Genomic DNA, 22,451 nt, shown 5'->3' with positions numbered 1-22,451 from the left:
AGGCTAGGTTTCTACTTCATAGATTGGCTTGAGATTTGGTCATCAGGCAAAAGGTTAGACTTGTACTTCATTGATTGGTTAGAAATTCAATTGTCAGCACTCCAGTTTTATCAGTCCTTACAAACAAGCTATTCTTGTCTTTACTGACTTGGAATGTTGGTGGTTTGGTCCAGTTTGGGAGACAAAGAAAACAAGACATGCAAGGCAATTCCTCTGAAATCGCTTCTCCAGCTCTATTTTAGTACGGATCCATTCATGTCATCTTTTACATTACATAATAAAGATGAAACAAAATTCGATATCTTTAATAGAAAGCTGAACTGATACAAAGATTTCATGCTAATTATTCTGTTACTGCTAATAGGATGAAGCATTTGACAGAAGAATGTTTTTGACATAGCTTTCGCTTGTATTTTTCTTGGTTTCAAGTAGGTAAGTCCACAGGGGCTTTTGTTTCATATTCTCATATTCTGGCAGTGCGTTGCGCCTGGCACATAGAAAGCACAAGAGTAATTTCAAGAAAGAAATCTCAGGAATCATCTTCATCATTTATCATATCCAATTTGTCCTTAGGCTCTGTAGTATTTACCTCCAGCACCTTTTGAATCCATTCTCTTTGAACATTTTTCTTTCCATCGTGTTAAGCCAAGCCTTTATTTTTTACTACAATAGCTTCCTAATCTACATTTCCTAAAGACTTAACTTCTTAAAACAAAGAATATTTCATATCACTTTCTAAAACTATCCATTGCCTACAGAAGCAGTCCTCAAATTTTTAGAGGTGGCCGAAAATCACTTTGTTCTTTGAGAGTAAATTGCAAATAAAAGACCATTTGAGAAATGAGGTGTTTAAGATTAGTCAAGGTGTGGCAAAGGGTAATGAAATGACCTTTCAAATTTTGGTCTGGAAACTAGAAGCCCATAGTTTGCAATGGCAAAATAGTTAATAGAGTTACCACTGGAAGTTGTCTCAGGACCACGTGTCCACTAGATATGTGCATTACCATCTGGAAGCACTTTAGATTCTTTTTTGGATGTAGCACACATTTTGAATAAAAAATGGTCAGTTTGTCAAAATGCAAAACTACACCGGTTCAAGGATAGAATGATCCACTCTTATCATCCTTATGTGGAGGTTTTAGGGTTTGTCTTCCTTAAGCAAATAGACAGCCAGTTATTTCTTTAGCGAAATGGGTTTACTCCTCCTGATCAGCAAAGAACCACAATTGAGGACCTGCCACCATAAGCAGCCACGTCTGGGTCCCCAGCAGCAAGGCGAGAAGAAACTCTTTATACAGAGGAAGAAGAAGTTGAGAGAACTGTTGTAAACAGAGAGTCCATTGGAGGAATTGAGAGTTCCAAGTGTGGTGGCTTTCCATTGGCTGAGTTGTGACAGTCTCTTATTGGCTGAGCTTCTTGGCTCATCAAAGAGGAAATCTTCCTACTTCCCGGCTAGGCTCTGCTATGGAGGTAAGGCATCAGAGCTCCTCCTTTTGGCCTCCAGACTCCATTTTAAAGAGGTTTCTGTTTATGAATTTACACAGGTTCAAGGGAAGAATGTTTCTACTAAGGAACAAAACCACGATTCCACTGATTTCTGTCTAAAGATTGAATATCTCTTTTCTATGTCCATTTCATTTTAAGAAGCTATTTCTTCTCTCCACTACTGTATAGAGCAGGCAAATATAAATTATAAAATTAAGTTCATCAGTCACCTTGAGGTGATCATGAAGGAACTATAGGAGGAATGGATATCACCTCCAGACCCTTAACTTGGAAAACAGTTGTCCTCAGTGGCCACTGTGTTGTTCTCCCATGAGGTGGAGCTCTTGAGGTGCCCCTCACATGATAAACAGGTCACTCTGGAATCTGCTGTCCATGTACATGGGCCCTCTCGTATCTTGCAGTTTTCAAGGTCAGTACATTCTGTTCTCTCTCTGCTTTGGCCCAGGTCTTTTGTGGTTCACTGGTACCCTCCATGGTGTTTCTAATTCCTAGTCCGGTGTTGTTTGACAGCAAGACAAACTTACAGGCAATCAAAGGCTTAAAAACAGTTCATGGAACTGTTTTTGCACAGCGTTGAAAATTGGTAGCTTCTCCCCAAATATCCTAACTTGATAAAGGTGCTATTAGGAGAATCTTGCTCCTTGCTAAGAATGGGACATCTGTAATTACGCCATGACTTCAGTGAGTTCTTGTGCTTTCTTCTCTCACTCTAAAATGGGCATTTGTCAGTTCCTAAATGTACTTCTAAGTGCTGTTGGGGGAAAGGTTCTGGTGTTTGTTGGAGAATGCCAGATATAGTAAAAGTGAAGACACAAACAGTGTAACAAGTTAAAATTATGTTCCCTTGCTGTGGAATATGTAAATACATCCCGCCCCCGGCACGGATCACAATATTACTGTCTTTTAAAATAATTTCATGAAATGCAAATGTGTTTGTTTAACCAGTTTGGGTGGTTGAAAACACTAAGTTCCAAGTACAAGTTTCTTTCCTATAATGGTCGTGGCCCACTAAACCAAAGTGCCAGCCCAGAGTGTTCTGACGCGCTCTGAAATCACCCCGTGACGGCAGGCACCGCTAGGAGTTCGGAGCCCTGGATTCCAGTTCGGAAGGGGAGGTTAGCGTTGTGACTCACACCTCGCCGGACCTCAGTTTCCTCTCTGTAAAATGGGGCGGGTGTAGGGGCTGGAGGTGGAAGGTGTAAATGATGATATTCTCCGACTCCCTGAGTCGAATCACAAAAGTCCCGGAGAGCACTGTCGGGCTCCCACCTTTCTTGTAAGGACCGGCGAGAAGCAGGCCTGCCACGGGACCCCCGGGCCTCTCTTTCCCCAGGCGAGCCGGTGGGGGACTTCCGGCGTGGGCGGCGCCACCGACGCCTAGTCGCCCTCCTGCCTGCGCAGGCTCGGGCGCCCCAGCGAAGAGCTCCGGCCGCCCTCTGCTCCCGGCACTCTGGTTCCCCGGCCGCCCAGGGGGACGCAGTTGGCGGCGACACCGGAGAGGGGCGGGTCAGGAAGTGGGGGCGCGGCGGCCAGGAACGGGCCTGGGGCAGCGGAGGGGTTCCGCATCGCGGAGGGCAGGAGACTCCGGGCCGCTGGGCAGCGGGAGGGGCGACCCGGCCTCCGCGGAGACCATGGCGGAGGAAGAAGGTGATTGCCCCGCGGTCTCGCGCGCCAACTGTCGCCGGAGGTCTCGGGAAAGAGGGGCAGGGGCGCGAGGGGCCCGGAGGCCCGGGCGGGCGGCTGCGGCCCCGCGCGGAGGGCGGGAAGGAGCGGGGCGGCGGGGGGAGGTTTGCGGCGAAATTCACAGGGAGCCGAGTGGGTAGCCCGAAGTTTCATTGACCAAGCGGGAAGCAAAGGTGGAGCTTAAAGTTCGAAATTGGGTAGGAAGAGAAAAAGCTGTGGGTTGAGAGGGAGGGCTAAGACCAGATGATTGATCGGGTGGGGGACATGGTTTGGGTTAGAAGGTGTAGGGACTGAGTGCATATTAGAAAGTGATAGTCTTTAACCAGATGCCCCTCATTGAGCGCGCTCCTTAAAGGTCTGTGGATTCCGACAGATACAGTCACCAGGTGAGAGGAGCCGCGCGCCCAGGGTGTAAAGAGGGGCTTGGGATAGACATGGTAAGGTGAATTGGGAGGGGATGAACAAGCGGAAACTGATGACGGCCAAGTTCTCTTAAACGTTAGGGGGAGAAGGCCGTGGGCGAAGGGGTGTAAGTAGTTTTGGAGGATCAGGAGGCCAGGAGTGTTTGAGGGTGAAAGTGGGTGGGCTGGGAAACCTGTCCATGCTCCTTCAGAGCCAATGCCAAGAAAATTAATTCATTCGGCAGTATTTATTCATAGAAAATGGTAGATATGAGAGAGAAATGGGGAGTTGGGAGGAACTTAGCTACTGATAGATACAGTATTATAGGAAACGTTCATGGCATAGTAACTTCATGATACCCGTACTAGTTTCAGGAACAGGAATACAGGATGGTGCCATTTGGTTGGGCAGTTAGATTTTTTCATTCTGGTGGAAAGCATGACTTTTTACTTGATTGAGTGGAGTTGTGAATGTGGTCTATTTAGATTTAAGCCTTACTGAACCAAGAATGCAAGGGAGACTTTCAAGAATTTAGTGGAAAGCGATTTAAAAAAAATTAATGGTAAGAAGTGTGGCTGCTCTGTGACTTGCTGCTCTGCCCGTGCGCTCATGCTTGCTTCATATTTGCTTCCTCTTCCTTGAGTTTTCAGTGTTAAAACTGATCTAAATTTGAGACACTCTACCTAAAAGCAGCTTCAAAGCCAAAGCTGTTTGTAGTTGGTAAGGAAGAATGTAATTCCATTTGTTGCCTTGGTTTTATCTTGGTTGTAGTATATTATTTTAAACGTTGCTTGATGTTTTTTCCTTTTCTGACTAATTGCAAATCTATGGGGTTAGGTTGATAAGCTAGCTTGTATGTTTCCATGAGCACTTTTGTGCTTCAGTTAAAGCACGAAAAAATTTAATACCACTGTACTAAAAGTCTTTAATATTACACATAGTGCAAAATGAGAAATTGTTTTAGGAGATTATAGTTAACACCCAATTAAAAGATGTAATGTGGAACCAGTTAAAAATACCATAAAGTTTTATGAAATTTGCTTCTGTGATATAAAGTGAAAAATGGTTTTTGGTTGTACAATTATAGATCATCCAAAGCAATGAAATATATCTTATATGGAACAATTAATGGGTTGCAGTTTCGTTAAAATATAGTTTCATGCTTTTTTTTTTTTTTTTTTTTTTGCTGAGGTGGACTGGCCCTGAACTAACATCTGTTGCCAGTCTTCCTCTTTTTTGCTTGAAGAAGATTCTCCCTGAGCTAACATCTGTGCCAGTCTTCCTCTATTTTGTATGTGAGTCTCCACCTCAGCATGGCTGTTGACAGGTGGTGTAGATTCACATCTGGGAACTGAGCTGGGCTGCTGAAGCAGAGTGTGCCAAACTTAAGCATTAGGCCACAGAGCTGGCCCAAACAAATTTTTTAATTCCATAAACATTTGGGAGCTTCCTGTGTTAGGTACTGGGATATAATAGTCAACAGTGAATGAGTCAGTTCTCATCATGATGCTGATGCTAGTAATGATATTTGTAGCAAACATGTCTGTGTGCCAGGCGTTATTCTGAGTGCTTTACATTTACTTGGCACTCTGCTTTTTTTCAAAACACATGCTATCTTGTATTCAGTGTATTAAAATGAGACTGAATAGTCTATTTATTTTACTTGTATCCTGATGTTCTCTGTATCCCTTTTTGCTTATCATTCACATTCCCACTTGGATCCTCTTTGTCTCACTTTTTCTCTAAGTAAATACTCTTTGGGAATCTCATCTTCTAAAAAGGTCTTCCTTGATGCTATGGAGGGTCAGGGTGTTTATGCCCCCTGAAAGAAATGTTAGAGCAAAGAAAGAAGTGACAACTTTGAGAAGAGCTGTATTAACTTCACTTGGAAATTGCTAGGTATGGTCTGCATGGACATTTGCAAGCCTGTTTGTAGCCTGACTAACAATCTCATGTGATGATCACTGGTCCGGAGACTGAAATAGCAGGTTATTTTTGTAGCTATGTTATTTTCATTTAGTTTGACTTTTTCTTTACAATGCTAAAGATATAGGATAGTGAAACAGAAACTTGAATGCTGTTCCAGAGCTTTCCTATCGAAATTAATAATCTAGCTTGTCCACCGCTTTGGCCTTCACTGCTTATCCACGTAGACAGAGAGTCCTGACTTTGTTTATCAGTTGTGAAGTTTAAGATCAGTAAAGGAAATGAGGTGAAATTTGCATCCATGTTTTGTTTCTTGGTGACAGGCAAAAAACTAATTTTGGGGACAAGATTGAAGAGATTGGCCAAAATGAATACTGTATTTCCCAAGGTGTACTTTTTTGCTCCCACAGTTTAATGCCACTGAAATGGGCATGTCTTAAATTCAGTGTATGAATTTAATATAGTAGTGTTTTTTTTCCCTAAAGAACTGTTATTAAATAGTATCTTAAAATGTGTGGCATCTTAAAATCAAGAAAATATTACAAATCCTTTATAGATTATTTATTTGTATGGTCCTTTGTCATTGCTAATATAAATTCTTGAGAGATGACTGTTAAGATTTGTATACTCCATAAATTATTTGGGGATCTGTGCAAAATTTTTGTGTAAATTGTACTTTTATAAATAAAATCCATTTATATGCACAGAGAACACTTTATTAAAGTCCCTGTAAAGTGATTCATTTTATAAAGAAATTTTTTAAAAAGAAAAATGATAGCTTTTTATAAAGAACACTTTTTATGTGAATATTCCCTTCCCAATTTATCTTTATCTTAAATGTGTGCTTTTAGACTCTAATAAAAGAGACCTATCTAACCCAGTGGTCACATATATTTGTTAACTACCTCAATAAATCTATTAACTTGATTGCTAAAATTATCCAAGTCATTCTTTTCTTTTTTTTTTTTTGAGGAAGATTAGCCCTGAGCTAACTACTGCCAGTCCTCCTCTTTTTGCTGAGGAAGGCTGGCCCTGAGCTAACATCGTGCTCATCTTCCTCTACTTTATACGTGGGACGCCTACCACAGCATGGCATGCCAAGCGGTGCCATGTCCGCACCTGGGATCCGAACTGGCGAACCCCGGGCCACCGAGAAGCCGAGCGTGCGCACTTAACCGCTGCCCACCAGGCTAGACCCCCAAGTCATTTTTTTCAAAAATCCAATTCTATTCATGTTTAATCATGCATGTGTAACTATTTTTTTTTTTTAAGATTTTATTTTTCCTTTGTCTCCCCAAAGACCCCTGGTACATAGTTGTGTATTTTCAGTTGTGGGTCCTTCTAGTTGTGGTGTGTGGGATGCCTCCTCAGCATGGCCTGATGAGCAGTGCCATGTCCGTGCTCAGGATCCCAACTGGTGAAACCCTGGGCCACTGAAGGGGATCGTGCAAACTTAACCACTCGGCCACGGGGCCAGCCCCGCATGTGTAACTATTAAGTACTCTTCTTGTGGTTATATTTTTTTGTTTGTGTTCTTTTTTAATAAAATTAAAAATAATAACTTGTATCTGAAGACTTTATTTGGCTTTACATAAATCTTCGTTCTTGTTGACAGCTTCTAATTTTTTCTTTAACCCATAGCAGGGGGAAAATTAAAAGAGCATCATGAAGAAAGAATATAATAATATTTATTAGTTGACCCAGATTTGCATGCAAAAATACTTAAAATCTACAGTATGGCTTTTCTAATAACAACGTCATTTTCTAATGTATTCTTTGGCTTCACTAGTTAACATGACTACGAAATAAATGATAGTATAGAAATGGTTAAAAATTAGGCTAGTCAGACTGAATCCACTAAACGTACAGTAGTTTTATTCTCACTAGGCCAGCGTTTAAAAATTTTTTTGCAAGCATGAATTTCCTTTCAAGCTATTTAAAAATATTTATTGTATTCATTTTGCACAGTAAAGTTAGAGAACCATCCATTTGATCATCAGTAACAGTAGCTGATTCCCTTCTCCTCTTTTGACTCTTCTTTTTAGGCTGATATTTCATAGACTAAAGTCATTACTAAGAGAAAAGAAAATATCTCTCCTCTGCTTCTGTAAGGAGGAGATAAATTCTTGTACCACCTTATAAACTTGACAGGACATTGTGTACCTGCATGACAGTCATAGTCTACCCCATAAGATAATTAATTCTAGAGAGGAAAAGTAGTTAAGTTGAATATAGTAAATTCCTATTTAATTTGGAATTTAGTTTACTTGTATTGAGATACTTGCTGTATTACATTTTTTTTATCGGATATAGAAAGGGTATCTAATATTGGGGAATTTTCTGAGAGCTTCCCAAATATAGGGATATTTATAGATTCAGCTTATTTTCTAATATGTAAATCTATGATTGTTGAACGGTAATGATACCATGGCATTGTGAAATTCTACAGAACTTTCAGGATTATTAAAAAACTGAAGTATAGTTTTATGACTAATGTATTTTATTATATTGTGATTTTTAAAAAATTGTTAATCCATGAATGATACATATGATATTCTCAGGTAATGAAGATAATAAGCTAATTTATTAAATAACACTTTGTCCCCTGATAATTCTGGAAAAGAGTTTACTTATTTTGGGATAGTTTGAAAATAACATTGTCTCAGGAGAAGAGCTCGTTGGTTTATCAATAGGACTCTGAAAGCACTGGTTGGAGGTTTAGCCTATATTGTCTTTATCTGTAGGAAAGACAGTTTTGTAGGAAGTGCTAAAATAATTATGAAAAAATTATCTTTGGTACTAATTGGTCTCCGTGTTACTTTTGTATTAGTATAATAAAAGTTAATCATTTTGGGATACAGACAGAATAATTTGGTACACACGCTGCAATAACTTCTCAAATATTTTAAGGAGCAGTTATAGAACTACGCCAAAGAAAAAAGCCAAAGTCTTCAGAAAATAAAGAATCTGCCAAAGAAGAGAAAATCAATGACACTCCAATTCCTGAAAGAGCTCCAAAATGTAAGTTAGATAGATTTGGAGTTTTTGTGCTACTACAAAAATAGTTATGCTAGGTAATATATTTTATATTAATGTTTTAAATGAGTAGACATATTTTGTGATTAAGTATGTGGTGCTATTGGTCAACTTTCATTAGGTTTTGCTGTAGGAAAATCCCTAAATCTCACTGGCTTACAACAAACATTTATTTCTGATTAACATTACATGTTGTGGCTACAGGTTGGCTGATGTAGCTTCATGTGTCATAAAGCAACAACCCCTATTTGGGACATGCTTTCTTGTGGCAGAGGAAAAGAGCAGGAGAGCAGGCAGAATCAGGCATTGCCTCCTAAAGTTTCTGCTGAATTGACACACTGTCACTTGTACGCACATCGTGTTGACCAAAGCAAGGCGTATAATCAATCTACACGTGGGATGGAGAAGTATACTCTTACTACAGGGAAGTATTGTAAGTCACATGGTAGTGGGCAGGGATGAGTAATCTTTCTATAGGAAAGGAAACAAAACTTGGGAATAATAATAACAGTCTACCACATTCTGTCCTTTTGGTCATAAATATTTACTTCTCTCCCTCAGACAAAATATACTTGCTACCTCCCCCACCCCAAGGAAGATGCCCAGTTTTATCCAGTCATGGCATCAGTCTTGAAGCCCAAGGTTTTTTTATCTACGTGAGGGATAGCTATGACTCATTCTGATCCATTCTGATCGTTTTAGTTCTGACTTATGAACTAAAAAGACAAGTTATCTGCTCTGTGTCACGGGAGCCCGAGACCACCCCCATCTTTTCAGATTAGCTAGAAGGACTTGCAGGTCTCACAATATAGTTGTATTCACAGCTATGATTTATTACAGTGAACAGTGTAAAAATCAGCAAAGGGAAAAGGCCTGTGGATTGAAGTTCACAAGAAACTAGGCAAAGCTTCCAAGATTCCTCTCCCAGTGGAGTCACACAGGACGTGCTTTATTCCTTCAGCATCAAATTGTGACATTTGTTGTTTTGTCTACCAAGGAAGCTATAGTGACTCTGCTTAGGGTTTTTATTGGCAGCTGGTCATGTGCACTCTGCCTACCACATACCAAAATTCTAGACTCCCAAAAGGAAAGCAGTCAACATGAACCACATTGTCTGTACAAACAAGTTAGGTACAGTAAGCTACTCTTATCAGTTAGAGAATGGTGGGAACCCTCGTGCAAACCAAGTTCCCAGATGCCAGCCAAGAGCAAGAAAGAGCAGAAAGGCAAGCAGGCCTTTCTTAACAAAGCAGTTGCAGGCCTGCTATGCTAACTCTTTTTTCTGCATATGCCTCCTCTCCCATTGTACATTGTTGGACAGGGACAGGATAACCAAAATAAATGCTTCCATTCAGAAAGAGGAAGAGTGAGAGACATACATTAGCCACTGGTCCATAGCAATTCTGAAATCTGACTAGATAAATATGCAGTCTCCTTACTCTGGGGTAGAGAATGTTTCTTGATTAGGCCCCAGTTGTTTGCCTTTGGAGTAGCTTCCTAGTTCATTGTTCATGGTCCTTGGCTCCACCCTCCGGAGGTCCTTCCTTTTCCATATTCTTCTAAACCATATCTGAAGATGGCTTTGGAGAATATGCCATCTTTAGGAGCTGAACAGCTTTCTCAAATTGCTTCCTGCCCATAGAGAGATGAGGGCCCATTTATGTATGTTTGCTCAAATAAGATAACACATTGGGGTCATCTACAGACCTAGTTCAGGGGCTAGCAGCAAGAAAACGTTTTGGAAGCTGGAAAAATAATAATCCGTATTGTACAGTCACAAAACATTTTATGAAACTATTTCCTGTGAATAGTTGCAATTTTAATTTTTTTTTTTAAGATTGGCACCTGAGCTAACACCATTGCCAATCTTTTTTTTTTTTTCTTTTCCCCAAAGCCCCCCAGTACATAGTTGAATATTCTAGTTGTAGATCCTTCTGGTTGTGGTATGTGGGATGCCACCTCAGCATGGCCTGATGAGCAGTGCCGTGTCCGTGCCCAGGATCTGAACCAGTGAAACCCTGGGCCGCTGAAGCAGAGCATGGGAAGGTAACCACTCGGCCACGGGGCCAGCCCCATTAATACTAATTTTTTATTATTTTACGTAACAAGATTACAAAACAGAATGTTCACTAGAGTGACTTAGTTATCAGCTGCATTTGATAACAGGAAAGAGCTGAATTTAGGACAGAATTGGCCTATTTGCAAGCAGGAATGAAGAGGGAGATAGAGAATCCTAAACTTATGAGACTTGTTGAAGTTAGAACTATTTATTTTTTTCAACCAGTAAAAAATAAAATAAATACTTTGAGTAACAAAGGCTGATTAAGATGAATCCTCAGAGCAATGACCAAATCAAAGGGCAAGGCTGTCAGCATGGTTTGTAAAAATGTGTGAATGGATCAAGGTAGTTGCTGGTAAGTCCTTTCAGCTGGACAAAGTTCTCAGGGAAAAGAGACAAAGGGTGCAGTCCCACAGAAGCTTGATAAGCTCAAAATACATGTAATTAAATCTTTGAGAGAGGCATATCTAGAAGAAAAAGTTGTGAGTGTAGTTGTTAGAATGTGCAGCTGACTGGAATCAATTAGGTAAAAGCCAACAAAATTGTTCTTTCCTTTGCAAAACTGAGTGATTGAATTTTAAAAAATTAATGTATAATTAACATATAATAAAATGCACAGAATCTTGTGTTTATTTAAATAAGTTTTAACACTTGAATACAGCTGGAATAGGATACAAAATGTTTCCCAGACAGCTCCTTTGTATGGTTTCCAGAAAGTAGATTTGCCTTGTACCCCCAAGACAACTACTCTTCTGATATTTTTCAATATTGATTGTTTAACTTTACATGCGTTAGAATTTCATATAAATGGAATCATACAACATGTATGCCTTTGTGTCTGGATTCTTTCACTTAGCTCAGTATGTTGTCCTTTGAAAATATGATCATTTGAGATTCATGGTGCTATAAGTATTTAACCCTTCTCTTCTTGTTGAGTAGTTTCTAGTATTTAGTTATTATGAATAAGGCTGCTATGAATATACTTGTACACATCTTTTTGTGGACATTTGTTTTTATTTCTCTTAGGTAAGCACCTAGGAGAATTGTTGGCTGAGCTTTTGAGAGATTTTATTGTTCCCTTTTATTGTTCCCAAATGTTTGCCCTCTCAATTAAAAGTGGATTATATATCACTTCCCACTGGCGTGTGATTTGGGTGCCTCTTCCCTTGCCTATTGTCAGGCTTACCATGTGACTTACCTGGGCCAGTGGAATGAGTGGAAGAAGCAGTGTACTAGTTCTGACCAGAAACTTATAGAGGCGTTGTATGCTTCTGCCTGTTCTCCTTTTCTTTGCCTCTCATGAGAAGAGCATGTCCCAAACAGGGACTGATCACAATCTGGAACTCTGAAGAAGGTATATGGAGAAGAGCCACAGCTAATCTGAAGTTTGGAATTGGGTGGAGAGTTTCCCACAAGTAACATGAGTGAGAAATAAACCTTGTTTTGTTAAGCCACTGATAGTTTGAGGCCACTTTTTTATCACAGCAAAGCTGACTAATAGAGTGGTCATTTAAAACATTTTGGAAAATACAATATAAAAAAGATAATAAACAATCCAGAGATTACTATAAAATAGTATTTTCTCCCTAATTGCAAAAATTATTTCAGGGTAGAAAATGTAGGACATAGAGAAAAGTATAATAAAAATAAGATGTATGAATAATTCCAGTAGATATATTACTCTTAAAATTTTGGCAAGTATTGCTTTCAGTGTACTTACATTTTTCTTTTTCTTCTTTCTCTTATGTAGGGTTCTTTTTTTTTCTTTTTTTGTGTGCATGATTAACATTTTACAAGTGAAGGGGTAACACAGATAACACAGAAGTTATCTGATTAGGCTGGTTTATGACTAATATAACTTAATTAAAAGTTAGGTCCTTTATTTTTCAATTTTCCAATTCAAATGATAATTTTTTAAGACAATAATTTCCAAAGCCTAGAGTTGTTTATTTTCTCCAAAATATATGCACTAATACCAAACGCTGATAGCTTGATTCCATCTTTGACTCTTTACAAACAAACTTTCAAAAACAAAATATTTAGTATTAAGGCAAGGCATTTATATATAGGATTTGGTTGAATATATTTTTTATAATAGCCTCTGATAATTAGGATTAATTTGCCATTATCTAAGACTTAATGAAAAAAAAACAGGAATAGATACGTTTAGAAACTTTGAAGCACTTTTGTCAAACTGCCACCATAGATAAGTTTTCTTATTTGTTTTTTGTAGTTCATATCACGTGAACATTGCTTTAATTAACTATCATAGATTTTTGCAGGTATGCTGCCGTAGCTCAATGGTGGTAGCTAGGATCACTTGCTATGTACCAGGCCAAATGCTTTCTACATGCTATTGGAAACAGTAATTTTAAAGCAATTGCATCATACTCATGCTAATATTTCCTTTATTGGGTAGTGTTTTTCAAGCATTTTGAATATAATTCTTATTAATTTAGTGATATCTAACTAATTAGTCTATTTAATATCTCTACTATGCTATGCAGACTAATATTTATTAAATAATGTTTTGAAAATAGCCAAGATTTTAGGTTAGCTAAACTAGTAAATCAACAATTTGATTTTTATGCATCTGTCAGTAGTTCAGTAATACAACACAGGGCTTTTGGCCCTTAGACCTCTGCTCATGTACTTAATCTTAATAGCTCTGCAGGACTAAATCGTCCTGTGTGTAGAAAATCCAAATGTTTTTTATGTTATTTCATCAAGTAGTTACATATACGTAACAGTTGTATATGGTGTTTTAAATACATAATCATCAAAAGTCATTGAATTGTACACTTTAACTGGCTGTAATTTATGGTAGGTAAATTATTCCTCAGTAAAGAAAAAAATTCCTTGATAAGGAGAAAATCTCAACAGTAGTTTGAATTAACCTGTATTTTTTCTTTAGATATTTGGTAGTACGTTCCTTTTATTCCTCTTTTTAAATCAATAGACTTTAATTTTAAAAACGATTTTTGATTTATAGAACTGAACAGATAGGACAGAGTTCCTATGTTACCACCCCCCTACAGATTTCCCTATTATTAACATTTTATGTTAGAATAGTACATTTGTTATAATTAATGAACCAATACTGATACATTATTTTTAACTAAAGTCTATGCTTTATTCAGACTTCCTTAGTTTTTCTCTGATGTCCTTTGTCTGTTCCAGGATCCCATCCAGGAGACTGCATTACAGTTGGTCATCATGTCTCCTTAGGCTACTCTTGGCTGTGAGGAGTTTCTCAGGCTTTCCTTGTTTTTGATGACCTTGACAGTTTTGAGGAGTCCTGGTCAGGTGTATTGTGGGATGCCCCTCTATTGGAATTGGTCTGCTGTTTTTCTCATGATTAGACTGGGGTTATGGGTTTTGGAGAGGAAGACCACAGAGTTAGTCATTTTCATCACATTGTGTTAAGAGTACATACTACTTTTTGGTTACTTTTTCCTTTTTAATAAAAGTCCATAAATATCATCTACATCTGATTACTTTTAATGTGCTTTTTCAGATGTATTATTTCAGCGCTTTGCAAAGATTTTCATTGGCTGTCTTGCAGCAGTTACTAGTGGTATGATGTATGCTCTCTATTTATCAGCTTACCATGAACGGAAATTCTGGTTTTCCAACAGGCAGGTAAGGAGAAAGAATTTTGAACATGTGAAAGTTGTTTTAGTATATATTTAAGTAATATGTTTTCCGATGAGCCAAAATATATGTGTGATCAGTATAAGGGCTCTCTTATTTACAGCCATTAGAAACAAAATGGTATAGAAGTTGTTTTGAGAGCACAGTCACAGTATCAACCTTGAAAAATTTAATAGAATGTATTTCAAATCCATAGAATAGAGACTATGAGGATGCTTTTCTTTGTGCAATTAATTTATCAGGGACTTTTTTTTTCCTGACTTTTCTTTTTTTCTGCTTTTTCTCCCCAAATCCCCCAGTACATAGTTGTGCTATGTGGGACACCACCTCAGCATGGCCAAAGTGAGCATGCAAACTTAACCACTTGGCCACCCGGCCGGCCCCTATCAGGCACTTTTGATGACAGTGAAATGTTGTGGAATTGAGGCAGCTTTTTAGTAGTTTTGGTAGTTTACATTTCAGAAACAATCTGTGGAAGTTTCAGCATGAGAATAGATTTTGGATTACATAATTGAATGTTTTGGGGGTTTGAAAATGATTAACAGGCATAACAGTATTTATTAAGATGTTGCCACATAGTAGTATGTTTAATGTTTGGTTTTAAAGATTTTATTTTTCCTTTTTTTCCCAAAGCCCCCTGGTACATAGTTGTGTATTTTTAGTTGTGGGTCCTTCTGGTTGTGGCATGTGGGACACCACCTCAGTGTGGCTTGATGAGCAGCACCATGTGTGCGCCCAGGATCCAAACCAGCGAAACCCTGGGCCGCCAAAATGGAGATGAACTTAACCACTCGGCTGGCCCCTAATGTTTGGTTTTAAATCATGTATATTCCACAGACTCTTTAATCACTATAATTATATTCATAATTCATTTGGCCTTTGAATAAGTTTGTTTTCAGACTTAGCTTCACAATCAGATATAATAGGCAATGGTAAAGTTCACGGTGTTGCCACTTGCCACTAAGGGTTTTCTTTTCTCAGCCCAAACTACTGTTGTTCTTATTTTTGAGCAAGTAGTCAAGCTGACTAAATGTTTCTAAGCCCTTAATATACCTAACAACACCAAAACGTGTAACTGAATAATTACTTACCTGTTTCGATTTGACAAAAGCTGTTACTGGAGCATATCCTGTTTCCTTGAATATGTTATGCAGGTTAACTATTAGTAGTTCTCAACACTGGATGTATGATAGAATCATCTGGGGAGCTTTCAAAAAATAACCTCCCTCACAGATTCTTTTTGTTTTTTTCTTTTTTTTTATTGAGTTAATGATAGGTTACAATCTTGTGACATTTCAGTTGTACATTAATGTTTGTCATTCGTGTTGTAGGTGCACCACTTCACCCTTTGTGCCCACCCCCACACCCCACCTTTCCCCTGGTATCCACTAAACTGTTCTCTTAGTCCACATTTTTAAGTTTTTCATATGAGTGGAGTCATACACAGATTATCCTTCTCTACCTGGCTTATTTCACTTAACAAAATTCCCTCAAGGTCCATCCATGTTATTGCAAATGGAATGATTTTGTTCTCTTTTGCATCTGTCCCTCACAGATTCTTAGGTGGGGGTTGACGGAGTACCTGGGATCAGTATTGCACAGAATATTTCCAGGCAACTTCTGTTGTATAGGCAGAATTGAGAACAACCAAAGATTTGAAAATACAGAAGGCATTCATCAAGAACCTTGTTTTTCAAAGCATTGTATATGAGCCAAGAACATTGGCATCATCTGGGAACTTTTTCAGAATTGCAGATTCTCAGGTCCCATTTTAGAATCAGAATATACATGTTAATAAGATCTCTAGGAGTTTCATGTGCACATTAAATTTTGAGAAGTGCTGATTAAGAGTTTACGTCTTTGGGGCTGGCCTTGTGGCACAATGGGTGGGTTCGAACATTCCGCTTCAGCGGCCCAGGGTTTGCTGGTACGGATCCTGGGTGGGAACCTGCACACCGCTTTTCATGCCATGCTGTGGCAGGCGTTACACATATAAAGTAGAGGAAGATGAGCACGATGTTAGCTCAGGGCCAGTCTTCCTCAGCAAAAAGAGGAGGATTGACAACAGATGTTAGCTCAGGGCTAATCTTCCTGAAAAAAAAAACCAACAATTTGCATCTTTGAAATCTTAGGAAAAAACAAATGTTTCCATTAATAAAATCATTTTAAGAAAATTTATTTAGATTAATAAGCTCTAAATGAGAAAAATAGGGTTCACTGGTCAAATAAATCTGGAAATGACTTCCTCTTGGAGATTCACAGTGCGTAATGTATACTGAAACTCTGAAAAGTCTTGCAATAAAGAAACCCTTCTTCAATCCAGCCTTTTACATAACTTATTTAATTATACTTTAACTTTCTTCAATCCAGCCTTTTACATAACTTATTTAATTATAGAACTTTTTTTAGGTAATACTCATTTATATCTTAGGAAGTTCTGTTGATCAAACTTTGGGGAAACTGCTCTGATAACCTTGTTTTTGTGTTAATTGATAAATATGCGTGAAAATAAATGAATTTCATTTAAAAATATAGATTTATGAAAGCTTGATTCACGGTGAAAAGCACAAGGTTTTTCAATGTCTTGACTACCTGTATTGTTGGTTCTGTATATCGTAATATTAAGATTTGCTTATATTTCTGGAAGTTCATTTGAAAAGCACTGATTAGGTATCTGCTGCTCTTGAAAAGTACTAATTAAGGGCTTGCTTTTCTGGATACATAGGGAAGTGGAATTGCAATAGAAAATTCTACTTTTGGGGGCTGGCCTGGTGGCACAGCAGTTAAGTTTGCTGGTTCAGATCCCAGGTGCAGACATGGCACCACTTGTCAAGCCATGCTGTGGCGGGTGTCCCACATATAAAGTGGAGGAAGATGGGCACGGATGTCGCTCAGGGCCAGTCTTCCTCAGCAAAAAGAGGAGGATTGGCAGCAGATGTTAGCTGAGGGCTAATCTTCCTCGAAAAAAAATACTACTTTCTTCTTAAACTTTTTATTATGGAGTTCTAACACCTCAACCATCATTTTTTATTACCTGCCTTACTGTTCTTGTTGTCCTTAGGGCATTTCTTTTCCTTTTCCTTCTAGTTTTTCCTTATACAGGAAAACCTGTTTCCTAAATCTTGTTTCCTTATAAGTCATAGGTAAATTACTTAGGAGTTACAATCCATTTTATTTATTTATTGTTTTTTTTGCAGGGGAAAACTCACCCTAAGCTAACATATGTTACCAGTCTTCTCCTTTTTCTTCCTTTTTTCCCCCCAGATCCCCAGTACATAGTTGTGTATAGTTGTAAGTTCTTCTAGTTCTTCTTTGTGAGCCTCCACCACAGCCTGGCTACTGACAGAAGAGTGGGGTGGTTCTGCGCCCAGGACAGAACCCAGGCCACCAAAGCAGAGTGTGTTGAACTTTAACCGTTGACTATCAAGGCTGGCTCTACAATCCATTTTAAACCTTAGGTGTTTTATTAAAATGATTGTCAGATTATTGAAAAAGTTTAACCTCATTAATTTAGGCACTAGTGATTAAAGGAAAGTTCAAACGTATCTTTGAATAAAAGGATAAATAAATAGTATTAATCTAGAAGATGAGGAGAGAGAAGGAAGAATGCAGTTGAAATTTAGCACACTGCTATTTAAGTAATCATTTCATTTTCTTTTAGGAGCTGGAACGGGAAATCACATTTCAAGGTGACAGTGCCATTTATTACTCTTATTATAAAGATATGTTAAAGGCACCTTCGTTTGAAAGAGGTATGATAGCCACATTCGTATTTTTTCTTCTTTTTCTCCCCAGAGCCCCCCAGTACCTAGTTGTATATCATAGCTGTGGTCCTGCTGTCTGTGCTCTGTGGGACGCCGCCTCAGCATGACTTGATGAGCAGTGCCATGTCCACAGCCACGATTTGAACTGGCGAACCCTGGGCCACTGAAGCAGAGCTTGCAAACTTAACCACTTGCCCACAGGGCTGGCCCCCACATTTGTATTTTTAATAACAATATTTTTCTAAAATAAAACTGATCTTTTGGGAGCCCATGATTGAGGAGATTTGTCTCAGAATATAGGTATTGTTTTTTCTTGTACTTAATAAAAAAATTGGAAAAATGAGGCACAGAATATTATATCTTGAGATCTTTCTTGATAATGATTTAAAATATTTAATGACCTGAATGACATGTTTAATTATTATAAAAGCAGGATAAATAATCTGGAGAAAAATCTTTCTGTCTTTAGGTGTTTATGAACTGACACACAATAACAAAACTGTATCTCTGAAGACTATAAATGCAGTGCAGCAAATGTCTCTCTATCCAGAACTTATTGCCAGCGTTTTGTATCAAGCAACTGGTAGCAATGTATGTGTTTTTCTTTTGACTTTAATATTTATTTATTCACATATTTATGAATCCTCAAAATTATTTAATGTCATCCTATTATCTCCTCTCTCTCTTTTTTTCTTCCCATTAGGAGATTATTGAGCCAGTGTATTTCTATATTGGCATTGTTTTTGGATTGCAAGGAATATATGTTACTGCTTTATTTGTTACAAGTTGGCTTATGAGTGGAACATGGCTAGCAGGAATGCTAACGTTTGCATGGTTCATTATTAACAGGTAAGAAAGATATTTTTAATTAAGTTTTACAATGTTTTGTGGCTTTTGTATTCAGTTCTAAAAATAACCCCCCTTCCCCCACCCAGTATTCCACACCCTAAACCACATCTGTGACTATGGTGAGGTATCATTCCTGTGATTATGTTATATGGCACAGTTGACCTTAATGTAGAAGGATTAGATGGTGGGGCTGATCTAATCGTGTGAGCCCTTAAAAGTGGAGAGCCTTCTCCAACTGGTGCAGGAGGGGAAGTCAGAGATACTCAAAGCATGAGAAGGATTTACTGTGCCGTTACTGGATTGAAATGAGGAGGAAATGAATTCTGCCAACAGCCAGTGAGCTTGTAAAAGGACTGCAGGCCCCCAGATGAGAACTGCAGCCCTGGCTGATGCTTTGCTTTTAGCTTAGGGAGACCCTGAGCAGACAGTCCACCCAGCTGTGCTGTGTTTGTGAGCTAATAAATTTGTGTTGTTTTAAGCCACTACATTTGTGGTCATTTGTCATGCAACAATTGAAAAATATTACACCCATCTTGTCTCTCTTTTTGCAGATGTAGCAACATTATCATATATGAATAAACCTCCTTTCCTCTTTTATTTAACACTGATGACATAGCTTCATGAATAGAAGGAAGAGGCATCAGATACATCATTAAGTTAACTACCACAGATAAGGATTCTGTGTTAATCTATGACAGTGTGCTTTGAATTAATAAACCCGTCCCTTTTGGTGACCAAAGCAGCCTCAGTTCTTTAATAGCAAGTAAATGGAGAGTAGGAGTGGGGCTTCTTTGAAATGGAGGGCTAATTTGAGACATGTCAAAAATTTTCTTGTCATTGGTCGGTTTCAAAAAGTTATTTTTTGAATGATGAATATTCTCCTTCCTCTCCATAGCACTTTTTCGCCTAAAACACTTAACATGATTAAATTTTTTAAAGTGAAATTTTTCTTCTGTTACACATTTCTTTCTACAATTTCCAAATGAAAAATATGATACCCTTAAGTTATTGAGATTCAGCGTTAAGGGCTGTATCTCTTGTTGGGCTTTGTTTATATTGAGTCACATGCTGGCAACAATTTTATATAAAGGATTTTTTAAGTTTTCCTTAGAAGTTTTCGAATATAGCTATCCAGGTTTATGGGTTAAGTGTATTTCTTCTTATAAATACAGGGATGAACCAAACTTTATTATTACAAAAGCAATGTATGTATGTTGTAGAAAATTAAAACCAGCAACAATAAAATAATAACTTCACATTTCCACCACCTAGAGATCACTCAGCATTTTTTAGACCTTGGTGCCTATTCTTTTGGATCTTTTTCTATGTGAATGTCTGTGTGTATGTGTATGCGTGTATGTATTTATATATGTATTTTTTTTGCCAAAATGTGGTGTATTGCACATACTGTTTTTTGTGCTGTTTTCTTTACTTGCCAGTCTCTGCCTTTCCATTTTGACAACTTTTTATCTTATCTAATACTCAATCCATATTTTCCTCTGTTGACCCTAAAATAGCCTATTTAGCTGGTTTATCCAAACCAGTATTTAATTCAAGACCACATATTGCATCTGATTATTATATTCCCTAATTCTCTTTAACTATAACGTTGTCCTTTTTTTATGACAACGGTTTGTTGAAGGGACTGAGTCAGTTGTCCTACAGAGTGTCCCGCTGTATGAATTTCTCTTGTTGCTTCTTTGTGGTGTCATCTACCTTTTTCCTCTATTTCTTGTGTTTCTATAAGTTGGAAGTTGTATCTAAAAGCTTAATGGGTTCAAGATAAGCAACTCTGGTTTGAGTACATCAATGATAATATGTTTTCATGTTCTATGCCATTAGAAGTTATGTGGTATTTATTTGGCCTACCCCTAGTGAAGCTGAGACGTACTGCTCGTTTGAGGGGTGATGGTCTGATCTCTCCATTGAATAGTTGTGTTTTCCTCTTTTGACTAGAAAATAATCTGTGTGGTGTTTTGGGGCACCCAATGAATGTCCTTTTCCCTGATAACCATTTACCTAACAGTTGTAACTCCAGTTGATAATCTTTGCTGAAATTAATAATTTCATTAGGGTTTATAAAATTATATTTTTCTATTTTCAATAGCTACATTCTTCATTCTTCAAGAGTATAATTTTTCTTTAGCCAGGGTTCTTTGTTTATCTTTCAATTCACCTACTATTAGAAAGTCAGGACAAATGCTTAATTTCACTTTAATTACCAATTTTCAAGTAAGATTGTTTTAATAGTTGTCTCAGATAGTGATAGAAAACTTTTTCTTGTGTTCTCTTTTTAAATTTCTTTCTCTACTTAATGGATTTTCATTGATTTAATAGGACTAAATCCTTTACCATCATTATTCTTTTTGTTGCTCAAATTGTCACAATTTTGGTCAATAGGAATCCTTTCAGGCTGGCTTCTGAGTTCTTTTGACACAAATTCATTCATCTTTGAAAGCTTTCTTGTTTTCTGGCTCATCAGGCTCACCTTGTACATTCTCTGAAAGATTTGGAATTAGCCATTTCTCTATGGAGCTTTGGTTCCTTTTAATATAGAATAGTATTAAAGAATTGGTATGGATGCTGAGGGCGGCTAAGATGATTTCTTATTATGTCAGAAAGTGCCTGTTAGAGAATATTTTAAGTTGACATAATACTTTTCTAAAATTCTGTTGGGATTCATTGTTAGAAATTTAATAGGACACTCAGAGAATGTTATTTTAGTACTTATAGACTAGGTCTTGCTTTTGAGAGTGAAATGGTATTTAGTATAAAACAAGCATTATTTTATAATGCATCACTTGATTATGTGATGTATTAGTTATTGCTGCATAACAAGTCACCCCAAAACTTAACAACTGAAAACCATAGATGTTATCTCAAACAATTTCTGAAGGTGAGGAATCCAGAGTGGCTTAGCTGGGTGGTTCTGGTTCAGGGCTTCTCATGAGGTTACAGTCAAGAGTTGGTTGGGGCTACAGACATCTAAAAGCTTGATGGCCCTGGACCATTTACTTCCAATCTCACTCACGTGGCTGTTTACAAGAAGCTTTGGTTCCTTGCTGGCTTTTGACCTAGAAGGCCTGAGTTTCTTATCACTCTCCATAGAGCTGCTCGCATCTTGGCTGCTGGCTTCCTTTATAGTGAGTGATCCGAGAGTGTAGAGTGAGTGCCATAGTAGAAGCCAGATATATTTTAGGACCTAATCTCAGAAATGATGTTACATCGCTCCACCGTATTCTGCTGGTCACAGACTAACTGTAGTGCAGTGTAGGAAGTGACTACAGAGGGTGTTAATGCCAGGAGGCAGGGATCATTGTGGACCATCTTGGAGGCTGACTACCACATGCAATGAACTTTTGATACTCATTCCGTTTAATCCCCAGACTTTTCTTCGTCAGAAATTCAAAGAGGAAGCCCAGGCAACTTTTTCCTGTAAAAATAACAGTGTTAAAGAATAATAAGACCTTCTGTCAAATAGAATATTTTAGAGATCTTAGTGAGAATTGTGAGTAAATTGCCTTATTTAATGACAAAGTATATCCTAGGTAGCTGGAGTAAGAGTTAGAAAA

The 22,451-nt window shown here is 38.0% G+C and overlaps 1 protein-coding gene across 8 annotated transcripts in view; it reads left to right on the top strand.

Annotated features, from left to right (window-relative positions):
• The first annotated feature begins 1,855 nt into the window (after window positions 1–1,855).
• Window positions 1,856–22,451, top strand: part of DPY19L4 (dpy-19 like 4) — a 59,257-nt gene continuing 38,661 nt past the window's right edge. Inside the window, exons 1-6 of one of the 8 annotated variants that reach the window (XM_046642250.1) lie at window positions 1,856–1,915; window positions 8,428–8,538; window positions 14,130–14,254; window positions 17,928–18,018; window positions 18,500–18,621; window positions 18,734–18,879. In XM_046642250.1, the coding sequence (XP_046498206.1) occupies window positions 1,879–1,915; window positions 8,428–8,538; window positions 14,130–14,254; window positions 17,928–18,018; window positions 18,500–18,621; window positions 18,734–18,879 (632 nt within the window). In that variant the 5' untranslated portion in view covers window positions 1,856–1,878. Of the gene's footprint in view, window positions 1,916–3,022; window positions 3,154–5,364; window positions 5,491–8,427; window positions 8,539–14,129; window positions 14,255–17,927; window positions 18,019–18,242; window positions 18,331–18,499; window positions 18,622–18,733; window positions 18,880–22,451 lie in introns of those variants that run through there. The other 7 variants (XM_046642251.1, XM_046642252.1, XM_046642248.1 and 4 more) reach the window with 7 other exon arrangements.

The sequence above is a fragment of the Equus quagga genome, chromosome 16 (assembly GCF_021613505.1).
Source record: "Equus quagga isolate Etosha38 chromosome 16, UCLA_HA_Equagga_1.0, whole genome shotgun sequence".
Lineage (NCBI taxonomy): Eukaryota > Metazoa > Chordata > Mammalia > Perissodactyla > Equidae > Equus > Equus quagga.
This window is presented reverse-complemented; position numbering and strand designations above follow the sequence as displayed.